The 15,699-nt window shown below is 44.3% G+C and overlaps 1 protein-coding gene across 14 annotated transcripts in view; it reads right to left on the reverse strand.

The window, feature by feature from the left end:
* The window catches only part of ANK2 (ankyrin 2), a 648,733-nt gene that overhangs the window by 47,233 nt on the left and 585,801 nt on the right, over window positions 1-15,699 (reverse strand). For 8 of the 14 annotated variants that reach the window (XM_075543902.1, XM_075543896.1, XM_075543904.1 and 5 more), the window contains exons 26-29: window positions 7,688-7,912; window positions 4,700-4,854; window positions 1,373-1,584; window positions 679-883 (exon numbers count right to left, since the gene is read on the reverse strand). In XM_075543902.1, coding sequence (XP_075400017.1) covers window positions 679-883; window positions 1,373-1,584; window positions 4,700-4,854; window positions 7,688-7,912 — 797 coding nt within the window. Of the gene's footprint in view, window positions 1-678; window positions 884-1,372; window positions 1,585-4,699; window positions 4,855-7,687; window positions 7,913-13,646; window positions 13,683-15,699 lie in introns of all 14 variants that reach the window. The other 6 variants (XM_075543900.1, XM_075543907.1, XM_075543894.1 and 3 more) reach the window with 1 other exon arrangement.

The raw sequence follows: 15,699 nt of genomic DNA on the forward strand, positions 1-15,699 counted from the left end.
TGCTTCTACCTGCGCAGTCTTCTCCCCTGGTGTGGTGGGCTGTGCAGAGACACCCAGAGTTCTGGAAGGCTACTCTAGAGTTTGGCAGGTGCCGGCCGGCTACCACAACTACTGGTGGAAAGGGACAAAACTTAGTTCACTCTGAAACTTCTTTAATTTGTATTAAACTAAAGTTAGTATGATAGATCAATGACAAAAAGATAGCCAAGCCCTTGACAGAAAAAAAACGTTTGGTTTGATTGGTTGAGTGTCATTTTTCAGGAAACCTTTTTCCAACAGACCGAAGACAGTTTCTTCAATGAAGACTAGACTTGGAAGAATGAGTGTATGTGCTTTTGTTTGAATCTCAACCCTTCCAAGTGCTCATGGTATAATTCTGAGTAAATTTAGATTTCTCCTCACTTTACTTTCCTTAACGAGAAAACTGGGTTAGTATTTCCTTATAATGGCTATTAGGCAGATTAAAAATATAACATACATAAAGTACCGAGTGTTTGGCATACAGAATTTATTTAGTAAAAAAAATTATTTTCTCTTCATCTTACACTTTGCTAGTTAATTAGAATTCATAAATCCCCCAATTAATGTATAGATCTCTGCAGGCATCTTAGGACAGATATAATTCAATATTGACAATAATTTGATTTTTTTCTTTCAGAATAGTTCTATGTGACTCACCTGTTATACTGCATAGTAGTCTTAAAGTCGGTGCATCGCCTCCAAAACCATTCAGCATGACATCACTTGCAGCTTTGGGGACAGGAATGGTCATGGTAATTGGCTTGTGGAATTTTCTTCTTCTCGGTTCCAAAGTGACAATAGGGCTGAAGGTAGCTTTGTTGCCTAGGATCTTCTTAACCAGTTCACTGTGCATAGGTTGAGCCTTTTCAAAGAAGACAAATAATGAACCGTGTGTCTTGATGTGCCAAGGCAACCCGTGTGTTTGTGTGTGTGTTAATCTAATACATCACTTTGGTGGGTTTCAAAATGGGAAAGCACACATTCAATACCATTACTAAAGAGTCATATAAAACTTCATGAGACATATGATCAGAACCCGGGTGATATAGTAGATTAGGCACTGAGCTTCTAACTGCAAAGTCAGCAGTTCAAACCTACCATCTGCTCCCTGGGCAGAAGAGGAGGCTGTCTGCTCCCCTAACTGAAAGCAGCAGTTCTGCTCTCTCCTATGTTGTCGCTGAGAGTGGGGATCAATTGGATAGCAACGGGATGATCACCAGTGTCAGGGTGTGCTTAACCACGAACCATTAGATACTACAACCACTTATGGCCCACTGAATACTGAATGTTAATTCCTGAGAAAAACATCCATGCTAAGGAAATTTATATGATCATCCCTTCACCGGCATACCTGTAAGCCTACACGGATCCGCTTGGTAAGTGCTCCCTCGGGGAAGACAGCCTGCACCTGGGGGACCACTGTGCTGCTCAGCACACCTCCTTCAGGGCCAATCAGGTTGCTGTCCTGTTTGATGCGAGACACCACTGCAAAGTACTGCGGGAAGTCACGGGTGATGATACGGCAGATCCGTTTCTTCTCTAGGTCTTCTGGACTGTCTAGCACTGAGACAAAAAATGACCCATCTTCATATAGCAACGATGTCCTTCTGAAAGCGGTCTATCAAATCTCAGCTTCACTGACAGAGTTGATTGTGAACAGATGCTCCTCCTCAACACCCCCCTAAAAAATAACTCTCCCTCTTTTAAAAAATACAGAAATTTCTAAAACTATCCTATGAACGCACAGAGAAATACAAAAAGAGAACGTTACAGGACAAAGACTGCATGATGCTACTGATCTGAATGATCTAAGATGGGCAAGTTGAAGGAGATCAAAGTTGATTAGCAGTGACCAGGAACCAGTAGGATGGAAGGGAAAGGAGATACCTAGCTTCTGTTGAGGGTACTAGGACATTCTAGAAGCATAGAATGGTGGCGGCTGAAACACACCGCAGCCGTCATCAATGTCACTGAACTGTACCCGGGAGACGTGCCAATGTGGCAAATGTTTGGTTGCGTGTATTTGTGCCATATAATATGAAAGCAATCTTTCAGGACTCTTGGCATTTTATTTGCACCTTTCCTTCCTTTGTTACTGAAAAGTAAGACTTTCTGGGGCACCCTCAAAGAAAAGCATCTAGTTTAGGATGGCAGAGCTGCCTTTGTAACTAAGGAGGTTGGAGGGCTGACCTGGAGGGAAAACAAGCCTGCTCTATCCTTAATTCATGTGATGCAGAGGACGTCATAGATGGGCTCTCTTTTTTTTTCCTGAAAATCTCAAAGGCAGCTCAAAGGCCACATGCTGTGGCTTTAAGGCAGAATACTGCCCCCTCTTAGGAGGACAGGGGGCTGTGCAGGAATATACAGATGTGTCTTGGAAAGACAAGGTTGGTATGTTTGCTCCAGTAACCTGGTTGCCTGACATAGTGATTGTGGCTTTAAAAACAACAACAACAACAAAAAATATCAGGGTTTCAATATTCCTCTGAGCCCATTAACTGACCACTCACTAATCTAACATCAAAAGGATGCCCCCGCAGGCTTTTATAGACTGCATTGCTGTAGAAATGTAGGGCAACACCAAAAGATAGTCATTTAAAAATGTAAGACATTTGAACTAAGTGGATCACTGGCATTTTAAAGGATTCTGGAATGATGGGGTTTTGTGCTCATCTGTAAAGCCATTTACAGCTTCTTTTAGAGGCAGGCAGAATAACTAATAACTATTTTTCTTAGGCATCAGCAGGGAGTGGAAGTCGGCAGTGCCGGGGTAATAAATAATTGAAGGATGATGAATGATGGACAGGTAAAGGATTGCATTCACACGCAAAGTAACCGACTGCCCCTCATACACACATAGCACACAAGTCTGATGGCCTTTTAACAATGAGCATTTCGCATGCACTGAAAGTACAAGAGTGGGTCTCCCTCCACCTAAGAGTAAGATGGCAAAGCTCATGCTTGTGTCCACAACAGATAAGTGACTAAGAGGCAATTATGTTAAACCTAAGTGCTAGCAGAAGAAAAGGTTCTGAGACGGAGAAGCAGCCAAACACTGCATGGAGTGCCAACAATTAACTTGCTTGGTTGCTATCTAGGGGGTTAGGGATCCAAGTCCACCCAAGGTCACCTCAGGAGAAAGGCCACGGGCCCTGCCACTGACAGCTCAGCACCTGCACACGGCGGGGTGCACAGTCCACTTCCACGCGCGCGACGTGTCCGTGAGCGAGAACCAACTCAGTGACAACAGGCTTTAAATACTCCAGGGAACAAGCTTTCTCAACCAGCTCATTGATCTTTGTGACTGCTTGAGAGACACTGGCCCACACACCGGGAAGGCATATTGTTTTCCTCCATGCAACTACTGCACCAACGGATCCTCTGTCTATCTGTTGCCCAGACTTCAGAAGTGACACAAGAGCTGTTGAAGGGGTTGGCGTCAAGCTCCTCTAGACTTAGCCGAAGCCAAAGAGCTGCAGTGGGTAGTCTGGGAAAACCGACAGATGTTCTAAAAAGCTACACTTTCCGTTGAGTGTCTTGCTCTATATAAAACCTAGTCGGTGCTTGGCATTCGGGCCAAGGACTTGTCCTATTTGTGTGGTTTCTGAAAGGTGAACATGGCTCCTAGTGTGAGATGACTTCCCTGTGGTCCTCTGGCCACCGCAGTAAAGGCCTGTGAAATCATCAATACCAGCTACCATCACACGCCTTACCAAAGGAAGCAGGTCTACCTGTCTCATTACGGGTGAGTTAATTAAATGTTGGACTGAATATAGCAGGCTAATCTTTAAGTTGATCATTTTTGTATGGCCCGTGAATGATGTTATATATATATATATACCCAAATGGCTCTGGGCAGAAAAAAAAGGTTGTCCACATCTGCTTTAGGCAAATGGGAGATACTTCCACCTGAAAATGTCTTAATGAGCCAATCTATATTTAGGATTTCAGAGAGATTGCACTATTAGGGAACTGAGATCCTCAAATAGAAATGCATATGTGTGTGTGTGAAATTCAACACTGAATAATTTTCTATATAATGTACAGATAGAAGTTTATGTGAGTGTAATTGTCCTATTTCCTTAATAATAGAAATTTAGAAAAATGTATTTTATTATCCTACAATATAACAGTAATGGGGAATGTATATATTTTTCCAGTGGAAAAGTTTGGTACTTTGTATCGGTGTCTTTAATATGTACATTTTAAGTCAAGCATTTCTTCTAATCATGGATTTAGTACAGGATTGCTGAGTCATCATTGACTCAATGGCAGTGAGTTTGTTTGTTGTTATTGTTATTGTTTTTTATCAGTTTATTGGTAGGTGAACCAACAATCTCTAGTCCAAGTAGCACTTTAGGTTCTCAAAGGTGTAGTTCCTTATTAAAACAAGATGGTTGATTTCAGGAAGAAATGATTCCTCTGAATGTAACAGAAGTAAGATTAGGCAAATGTGCTGTGCATTTCCATTCCTTCCCCTTGGAACACAGATTACCTGCTGTGGTCACACTACAAAGGACACGTGTACAAACATGCACACACACACTATGTCCTAAGGAAGAAACTCAGTCAAAGTCATTTTTAGGTTCCCACTTTCAAATTCTTCCGTCTAACAGTCCCCCAACTGAGCTATTTTGGCCACACCCCACTTTTAAATTCTTTAAAGCACTTAAGGTACCTTCCTCCATGCCATTGAGGATTTCATTCAACTCGTCTTCCGTGTATTCGCAGAAATGCTCTTTCCAGTTGTCCCCGTTCTCGCTGCGCAGCACCACCAGCTCCCGCTCCTTCCCTCGCAGAGCCGCAAAGTGAGGGATCTCCACAATCACAGGCCTGGCACAACAAGGCAAGCCTTGAGTGTGGTGAGAGCTACCCCGCGCCACGACGAGCCCCTCAACACTGTCTGTTACAAAGTGACCTGGAATTCTTCCCTTTCTGGTGACAGGGACAGAGTGGACCATTCCCCTGGAGCTCATTGGCTAGCAGATGGTTGCACAGTAGCACTCCACCTTAGGGACACCCCCCCCCAGGGACATGCTGTGACCTTAAGCCGAATAATGTCTCCCCGTGAGTGCATGTGGCATTCTGGAACGTCTCCTTGGATAAATGTAAGCATGTCACATTTAACCAAAAGGAATGTGCATGCATATGGACGAGGTGTGCCAGTCTTCTGCAATGTCGTCTACATGGTGCAGAATGACAGAATGGCTTCGGAGAAACAATGGCTTGTAGGCTGCATCATCGGATGTTTTGTCAATGAGGAGATGTCAGAAAAGTTGGCTAGTTGTGAATTAGAGTCATGCACTCGTGGCTTGTGCGCATATGTTTATCATTCAAGGACACAAATAGGCATGTGTGCACAGTGTGGCCCTGACTGGTCATCTGAGCAGACAACCCCACTGTGTCCAAGGCCTATTACATTCAAGATCCAGCGCATGCAACGCCCTGTTTTTGTTTTGTTTTTGTGGTGGTGGTGGTGGTGGTGGTGGTGGCTGCTGTCGATTTGCAAGTTACATTCATCCTCAAAGTGCACTGAGGCTTTAAATTTGAGTCCAGGTGGCTTTGAGACAGACTCCAAACTCATCCGCACAACGTCAGAACTAGCACGTAGTACAACTAGGCAGATCTCATGCTTAAACGAAAATGGAGGTCACAGCACTGGAGGGGAAAGATATAAAAAACATCACGCCAAAACAAAAATCACATACCACAAGAGTCAGAAACGGTCCACTAAAGAGAGGCTAGACAGAATTTAAATCATAGAGAGGGACATGTCGTGGGCACAATGACGAAAAGAGAAATCATATTGCAGAAGAAGGAGAAGAATGGGGGGGCCGGCAGCCATCAATTTGTTTTAAGTCGCTCCTACCCAAGGAATTTGGTTCCAGGAGGCCCCAGCTGAAGGATGCGGCTGACCAAACTTTCTCCCTCATTAAGTGGGGGAGGAGCCGTTGGCAGGTGAAGTTTACTGAGAACATCCAAAGCAGCAGTGAAAGAGAGAACATAAGTAAGCTTCAGGTATGGCTTTCCACAGAACCCCAGTGTCACCAGCTGATCAACAGGGTGAACTTTGGTTTCTCACTGCCTTTGGTGCTGCCCCCTCCATTGGTCACAAAGAGCGCGGAGTCAAGACCCAGAGTGGACAATGGAGGCGCATCTGGGAAGGAGAGCTCTCAGGGGTCATGTCTGTCCCTATTTAGCTTCACCGCCAGGGCACTGGGGAACAAAAAAACGCAAGGAAAAATTAAATATATGCTCCATGGGACAGAAGAAGCTGCGGGGAACAGAATGAACTCTGACGGAGAGGAGAGATCCGATGTTTTCATGGGTGTTCCTCAACAGATTTGAAGAGCGCTCCCAAACCTCAAACTACCTGAGCGCGGGGAAGGCAAGGGGTTGGTCCAGACTACAATGAGAAGCATGGGGAAATTCCACAACCACACAGTGTTTGCTGATGCAGCTCAGAACTTCACAGGCTCTTTCGAAACCTCGGGCCTGTCTGACAGGAGGTTGTGGGGAGTGGCTCCTGTCTCTGGGATGGACAGACACACTCTCTCCTAGGAGCGAAAGCGATTTGAAGCCAACAAGCCCAGGGCAAGCTTCGAATTACAAGGCTTTCGAACTTCTCTTGAGCCCTGAAGCAAGCCATCCTTTCCATCACATGACACTCGCAAAGTAAAGATTCCGTGATTCAGAAGTATCTCTCTTAGCTTTTCTCAAGCATCAAGACGGAATACGACAAGACTTAAAGACAATTGATCGGTTTCAAAATGCTTTGAAACATTTCCCCTCCACAACTTCGTCCTTTTGTCAGTTCTTGGCGGTGGCTATTCATTTCTTGGCCCCTTGGGGTGCCGCTCATGGTGATAGCAGCCGTCCAAGCCAACAGAAGAAGAAGAGAGGCTACTTTCTGCTCAAAATTGCTAAAGTGAGCATGAGGGAAGTCCGTCTCGCTTGTGCTGTCTTAATGCAAACCGTGACTGAAGACACCGTGAGTGAAATCTTCAAAGCACAAAATAGCAATTTTGACAACAGGGGGAAAATCACATAGACTAAATTTGGGGGTAGATTCTAAAGGCAATACTGATTTCCAAAGCAAAGACAATGATTCCATTCTATAACTACACGAGAACTTACGTGGCCATTGTAACCTCTATTGTACCTCAGTCACTGCTACCGAGGCCTCATAGGACAGGGCAGAACTGCCCCTGTGAGTTCCGGAGCCTGCCCTGCATTTCTCTCGAGGATAGCAGCTGGTGGTTTCGAACCGCCAACCCTTGTGTATAGCAGCCCAAGGCATAAACCATTACGCCACAGGGCTCCCTCAATTGGGATAGTGCAGCTTTATTTCTTTATGACATTGGGGGTGGGGGGAAGTACCTCCCATTGGTAAGAATAGGATTATTTTCATCGGGAGGTTAGGAGCTACACATCCACAGAGAAAAATAATGACCAACCTGACTGCTTAACTCACGAATGCCTTCAAATAAGGGCACAGAAGGAGAGTCCCTCCTTAAGGTGTTGGTTCCAATTAAAAAAAAATGTTCACAGGCGCCAATCGTCCTTCAGAATGGTTCGACGTACCTTTTGCAATCCATCCTAGAGATGTCATGTAGCGGACATACGCTCATCCGTGACAGAGTGAAGGCTGATGAGAAACCCTTACCCAAGGAACTGAGCACCAGAAGGTCCGACTTCAATCAGGCGACTGGCTAGGCCTTCTCCTTCCACCATTGGCGGCATGGTAGCCAGCCGGTGGCGTTTGACCAGGCGGCAGGTGACGCGCGTGGGGGCAGTGCACTTTCGAGGGGGGATAATGATCCGTAGCCCGTTGTGTCTGCAGCCTCTCATGGCGCCGCCTCGGGCATCCACCATAAAGCTAACCAGGAAACTGGAAATTAAAGCAGAAGATTAGATGTGCTTTGAAACCTTGCAGGCCAGAAAAACATACTTTCCCCCAAGTTCAAGTTTCCCCAGACGCTTTGTTCTCAGCATCTCTCTTCAATGCTTATATAGATGGGTGGTGAAAGAAAAAGAAATGGTTTAAAAGTTAGTGTGCTCTAACTTCAGTGTTTATGTTTTGGGGTGATGGTGGCTTTTGCCTTTTCTATGGTTCTGTTCTGAAAGAGTCAAGAAGAAGAATGGTACTGTTTTTTGTTGACAGTGCAGATATTAACTAAAGACTGTAAATTTAAAATACTTGATTTAGCTCCAACTGAAAGAACATTGGAGACGCTACTTAAAAAAATGAAAAAGGAAGAAAGGACACGCATAGGCTTCCTTATGTACATGCCTTCAGGAATCACGTTACAATAACGGAAGGATGAAGCCGAGAAGAAAGGCCAAGTGGCAGCTTTCTAAGTCAACTCAACTTGATTTTTCACGAGTGCCTCTTATAAGCTCAGCTCAATAAACCTCTATGACTTTTGCCTTTATTTTCAAGCCTTTCACACAGACACGTCTACAAATGTGCGTCTACTCTAACATCATCGCCCCCAAGTTGTAGGTTTTAACCTGAGTACACTATATTCAGAGGAAAAGAGCAATAGTTAAATATTTCTAGGAGAACCGATTTGTTTGTTCAAATGTATTTTTTTCACTTAAGAGCCTCTCTGCCGCACTCTTATACTTCGAATGAAGATGGAATGGAAAGGCAGAGCGGAGTCATCTCCTCCGCTCTGACTGGACGGGGAGTCCTGGTGGTGAGGACCCTGGGGCTCACGTGGATGAAGACTAGCTACGTGCTGGGATTTCCCATCCTAACCGGCAACTGAGAGCAGCAAATGTACTGCTCTTACTTTTGCTCTTTTCCTGCCACGCTAGTTGTGCATGAAAAGGGGAACTGTCGTCCAAGGTTATGTGTTTTGTTTTTTTAGGAAGTGTTTCTTTGACTTTGAAGCTGTCTCCTTTGGCTCAGTTGGAGTCCTTGTCGCTCTGGGGCACTCACTCTGTCAAGGCGCAGGCATCAAACCAGGCAACCTAAGTGTTACACGTGTGGCCGCCGAGATGCAAACACACGGTGCGTGTATACCCTGGCACAAATTACATCACGGTCTTTCCCAGTGTTGACTGCTTTTGCAAGCTCTTGACACCAAAATGGAAAAAGAGAGCTATCTTATCGCTTCCCTAGGTCAGGATGCCGTCGGTGTCACCGCACCTAGACACTGCAGTGAGGGTGACATCGACAGTATTGGAAAGGCATGTGTCAGACTGACGTGTGGGGTTAAAGCAACATACATTTATGTTATTTTTCAGACACGTTAAGAAAAATAGCATCCTCTTTATCGCAAAACACAGAACTCATTCAACATGCTCTCATTCAAACCCTGTTGCGAGTAAGAAAAAAGGGTCAGCTTGGCCCGGAATGCCTGTCTGAAGCACATCATGCAGAGTGAGGCCCCAGGAGAGACATCAAGACCTGTCCACATGCAAGAGCCAGCCTTCACCTGCCATTCCTTCTCCTCATCCCTCTAAAGTTTGTTTGTTTGTTTTTTTTAGTTTGTTTGGAGCAAAACTAGGGAGTAAAGACAATAGTCCAGTCCTGAAGTGTTTGCTGTTTCTGGTCCTTGGAACACAATGAGAAGAGGCAAGCATCTTTTCTCATTACTTGTCTTTCAGTATGAATTCCTGTGCCGTGTATTCTCTATTTGACTTTTAAAAAATGCACTACCTCCTAAGAATGAAAGGACTAATAAATCATCGACAGGTATATCAATGGCATTTCCTAGTTTATCTCTATTTACCCAAGTTTATGTTACATTTTATAAGAAAGAAAAAAAAGAGAGAGGAAACCACATCTACATATGTGCTGATTTCTAACCCATCCAATGTTTTTGGTTCGTCGCTGGTTTAGGAGCTGAAAGGTTTAAAGGTGCAAGTCATGAGGTGAATACAATTTCTTATAAAAATATAGCTCCTTGAGTAAAAAAAAAAACTTTATTCATGTTGACAATTGACTAAAAGTGGAACAAGGGTTTATCTGTGAACATTCTGAGTTATTCTTAAAGTAATTGGAGTAAATCTGCAGATGACACAATCACTTGCTATAAGCTCAGAGATCTTATACTGGAAATGATCACAGATTGGAACAGAGGTTACCCCTCTCTAACAAAAAAACAAAATTCCTCACAACTGGACCAATAAGCAACATGATCAATTGAGAAAATATGGAAGCTGTTAAGGATTTCCCCTTTATTTGGATCCACAACCAATGCCCATGGAAGCAGCAGTCAAGACATCAAAGGATGTATGGCACTGGGCAAAGCCCAGTGAGAGAAAGCAAAGACGTGTGTCACCTCCAACACTGGGCTGTGGCCCACCCAAGCCCCGGTATTTTCAATCACCTTTTATACATGCAAAAGCTGAGCAATGAAGAAGCGGACTAAAGAAGAATGGGCACCAACGACTTAGGATGTCTGTGAGGAACACTGCACCTACGAATGCGTCTTGGAAGATGTACAGCTAGAACGCTCCTTAGGAGTGAAAATGGATGTGCTCTATGAAGGGCCCAATCACCAGGAAAGGCTATTAGCTTGGAAATGTAGAATGTCAGCCACAAAAAAGACCCTCAGTGAGATGGACAGACACAGTGACAACATTAGCATAATCCTAGAAATGTCTGGGGAGGTGGCTGAGGACCATTCTGTTTTACTTGTGTTGTAGGGTATGAAAAAGACCCCCATCTTGAATATAATTTCAGGAGAACATTTATTAAGTCTGAAAGGGACAAAGACACAGACACATCATCCAGATGTGGGAGGGAGGCCGTTCGCATCAGGTCAAAACGGTACCCACCGGTTTGTTGAGATACAAACTAAAAGTGTCATGGGAGGGCAAAGGGAACTGCTGCAAACTCAAGATTGGTGGCAGGTCAATCAATGCATCATGGTTGTAGGGGGGACTACTGAAGCTGGAGTGGTGACAGCACTGGATGGTGAGGTTTAAAAGATGGAAAGGCTTAAAGGATTGGTCGGGGCTTTCTGATCATGGGAGAAAGGGTGAGACGAATAGGGCAGGATTCATGACGCTGTTCTGTCCCCAGTATGGTGAACTCTATCAAAGACAGCCAAGTAAACCCCTAAAAGAGACCACCATCCCTGGGCTGGCCAGAGAGGGGAGGAAGCCCTGTTCCAAGGCATTCTGCCCAATGGCACGATTACCTACGTCCTTGCTTAATGTTGGGAAAGAATTCAGTGGAGCCGTAACCTACGCGGGGCCTCTACTTGGACCGGCAAGGTCATCCCTAGGCCCTTTGCAAACAGAGGTGCTCAGAGCTAAAGCTCTCATACAGCTGTTACGGGTCAGCCCAGCTCAACCGCACCAAACAGCACCCCGCCCGCCCCCCCCCCCACCAAGGCTATGTCACTAAATATGCAGAGAGGTGACAGCATAAGGAGTTGGAGCTTCTCTCTGCAATCTCTTGTCAAAAGTGCATCATGAGATCACTCCTGAAAGTGATGGGAAGAGTTGGATAATTAGTAGGGCAGTGTAGAGGAAGCAATACATGCTTGTTGCCATTATTGTCTTTTCTAACAGCCAAATGATTCTACTTCTGGCCGTTTTATAAAATCACAGTGTAGCAAAATAATACAGTACAGCACACTGAAAACCAGAGACTCACATTTATTACTGAGCGCCTACTATGAGCCAAGAACTGTATTGGGCAGTTTCCTATAATTAGAGAGTTTTTATTCATTTATAAAATGCATGATTTTAAAAAGATATTTTAAAAGGACTGTTATCAGGGAGCACTAAGCTCTTCCTCAGGTCGAGGAGACCTCCGTCTTCAATTACTGCTGTAGCCACGGGCTACTCGGTTAGCCCTTGCTGTTTTCACTTTTCTCACCCATAGAGCCAGAGGCTTCGCTAAATAATGGACAAAGGGCCTGGAATCCCATGTGCAGTTTGCTGCTGCTGCCTTGGGTGGGAAACCTACTTACATCTTCCATTTCAAAAGCCCAGGGAAGAATTCCTGAGTGAAAACTAAACCACTGTCCCAAGAAAGAGAGCGGCTTTGTCGTAGAGACACAGGGTCTATGGAGGTGTGGTGCAGAAAATAGACACACATACTAATGTGCACTCAACAGGGACGTGTTCTAAGGAAAAACATTGCATTGAGCACACGTGATTAATTGCAAATTATCTTACTCTCCAAAGGCAACTCAACAAAACACAGCAATCATGCAAAGTAGAAATTCTTTGGGAAATTTCCTAAATTGTGAGATAGGATGTTATCACAATTTACAAAGAATAAAAGCCAAAGCACACCCCCCACCCTCATAATTATTCATCTGACTTGCTGACCAGTACAGAATTTGGTTAGCTCAACAGGTACATGCCTTAGAGGAGTCAGCAGAGAAGAGGAATTCGGGTCTTTAGAGGATTACATCCCACACCCAAAACGTGTTGAAGTCTTAGCTTTACTAAGACCATCCAGGATCACAGGGTAGGGACGAGCGGGAGATTGCCGCATTCCAAGTTAGTGACTGGGTGAAAGGGTGGGAGGAAAACAGGTCCTCAGGGTGCTTCAGTGATCCACGTATACATAGCGAGAGGGCCCCCATGTCCATCTGTGGGAAACATCCCCTGGGGAGCTTGATCCATAACTGCTCTTCCCCCTTCCAAATCCTCCAAAGGTCATAAGTGATAAATTGATGACAAATGACTGAAAAAAAATAGGACTCACATTTATTATAATTATTTAATTTCTTATCAATCATTTTATGTATGTCTGGAAATATATTACGTGGCATGCTTGAGGGGGAAAAATGAAATGATAAATAGAAAAGCTTTCAAAGATGGGGCTGTCAAACTGTCCAGGGGCATCGTGGGTTGGTTACAAATTGGGCTGCTAACCATGGTCAGCGGTTTGAAGCCACCCCAAGCGAAAGAAGCGATATTCTGCCCCCTTCGAAGATTTACAGCTCCAGAGCCCTACATAGGGTCCCTATGAGTTGCCATTTCCTCAACAACAGTGGGTTTTATGGGGAGAATAATAGGTTGAAGTCCTGTGATGGCGGGTTAGATCATAGAAACTGGTCATCAGGAACCTTTAAAAATAACTTTATCTAAATGAATAATGGGTAATTTTAGAAACTGGACTAGGGAGTCATCCCACAGCGCAGGTTTCAAACTACCAGAAGGCTGCCTGGAAGCCAGTAGTGGTATGGCGTGCACTATTTATAAGCCATGGTTAACTTCAGCCTTTGGCACAGCTAGAATATGATTAAAAGATAACTAACTGCCACTGAAAACATCACCGGCTTCAGTACAACTTTAAAATAGCTCAGCCAGTGCGCATCATTGCTTGGTATAATCTTTGTTCAGTTCTAGGTAGCATTTTTCCCCTCTCCTCACAAAAGATGCTACACGGAGACTCACCACCAAGAGCTTCCCATGAATGAGGGCCCCGTCTCACCTATGTGCCAATGAAATAAGACACCCACTTTCCCTTCACCAGAGAGGAAGACGGATTTGGCAATGCGATTTGGGGCACGTACACCTCTTTATCTCTGGCTAAGTATCTTCACACTAAAGCATCCTGAGGCATGGTGAAGGCAGGCGATGGTGAGAGAGGAGTGGAAATAAGTCACATGGTCAGGGAAAGGAAGAATGTGGAGGTTCACCTGCTGTTGTCGCGATCAAGATATGGAGAGGCGCGGCTGCAATAGAACAGACACTTTAGCACCGAGGAGGCATGGAGGAAGGGGCCGATACAGCAGGGGCCAGGACTGGCTCTCAGCTGATGCTCGGTTTGATACGACCATACAGGATCATTGTGGAGGAAAGACGGAATAGAAATGAAACATCAAAACACCTCCACACTCACTGTCATCGAGTCAATTCCGACTCGTAGCGGCCCCCTAGGACAAGCTAGAACTGTCCCTGTGAGTTTTGGGGGCTGTGACTCTTCACCCAAGCAGACAGTCTCTTCTTTCTCCCATGGAGCAGCTGGCGGTTTCCCATGGCTAACCTGGAGGTTAGCAGCCCAATGCGTAATCCACGCGCCAGCAAGGCTTCTCAAGCGAAACAGAGCTCCACGTCACTGTTGGGAGAAGGTAAGGGCAGGGGAACGTGGTGGTGCCTCTCATAAACTTGGAGCGCTGGGATGTTCACCGAGTCACGGAATAGGAACAGGCTGTTGTTTCCTTTCGCGTTGCTTGGTGGGGCCATCTCACAAGTCTACGTGTCCAAAATGCTCCCAAAAGAAAAAAGAAGTGTAACTGCCTATACTCTGATTTGATGGGCAGAGTTTCACCTCATCAGTTTCCCGTTCAAACATTCAAAACTTTCCAAATAAAGGGGTTGCCCTTTTGGGGCTGCCACAGAAGAAATGCAAACAGAAAAGGCACAATTTAGGTCTGCAAAGGGCTTAAGTGGAGAGCAAATGCTTTGAGAATGATTGGGGCAGGCAATGTGCGGATGTGCTTTATACAATTGATGTATGTATACGTGTGTATTGTGATAAGAGTTGTATGAGCCCCTAATAAAATGTAAAAAAAGAAAAGGATAAAACACACAGTTCATGATGCTTTACAAAAGCCAATAATATTGCAAGTGAGGACACCAATCAAGAAGCAATCTGGAAATATCTTAAATGACAGTTTTACTGTTTTGTCAGATATTATTTAATATTTTTATTACTCTTTTCAAATTATTTATTATAGCATAATCTAGTTTTATATCCTTTCATTGTTCTTATTTAATATTAACTGTATAAAATAATAAACTACCTTTCATTTAAAAAAGGCACAATTTAAAGCATAGCTTCAGTGACAAACAATAGCATGAACTACAAGGCAGTGTGGGTAACAATGAAGTTCAAACACACACACAGTCTTCGTGCCTTTTTTTTTAAGACTTTCATTCTTGCGGGTCATATTTTCCAATCCCACTGTGGAAACATCCCTTTCATTTTCTTATATGTACACGTCTGCTCTTTCTTAAGACAGCTATAGAGAGAGTGGCCTTGAGCTGGAACCAAGCCAACAGCAAGTGGCTCTAGAGTAGAGCTTGGGAGACTCCCTGTGTTTTCAACGTCAGATGACGTGCAGTGGGCAGTAAATCAGAAATTTAATCTTACAGAACGCTTGTTTTACTACTTTTTATAGGAGCATTTCCTTCATCCAAAGGAATTTACTTTCGGGAATCGAAAACAAACAAGGATGTTTCAAATACACAAACAACCAAATTCACTGCTGCAGGTGTTTGCACAGCCATCTGTGTTGTCAAATCGACCAACAGCTTTGGCCTTCTTGCTTTTCAAATCTCACTTTCTACTAGTTGAGATGACCTAGTCACCATGTTTGCATGACAGGGAAGTCCTTTGAAAGATCAGCCTCCCATGGCCCGGTGCTTATACCCTCTTGTGTCATTGTGTCATGATGACGTGAGACATTTAGTCGCTGGCCCTTGGTTGTCATAGCAGCACCTACCAACACTACAAACCTGCAGCAGACAGTGTGTTTGGAATTACTGTACCCAAAAGGAAGGACTGCACTAGTCTTGATAGAAATTCTCTTTTCCCTCTGCTAAGGCATCCTGCTTCTAGGAAATGAAGACTTGTAAAATTCAAATGATTTCCCAGGCTTTTGGTGATGTCGGGAACAGCTAAAAAGAAGTGCTCATGAGATTCATTTTTGAATCAGTAAAACAACCTCTTAGGGGTAAGAAAAAATA

The sequence above is a fragment of the Tenrec ecaudatus genome, chromosome 3 (assembly GCF_050624435.1).
Source record: "Tenrec ecaudatus isolate mTenEca1 chromosome 3, mTenEca1.hap1, whole genome shotgun sequence".
Taxonomy (NCBI): Eukaryota; Metazoa; Chordata; class Mammalia; order Afrosoricida; family Tenrecidae; genus Tenrec; species Tenrec ecaudatus.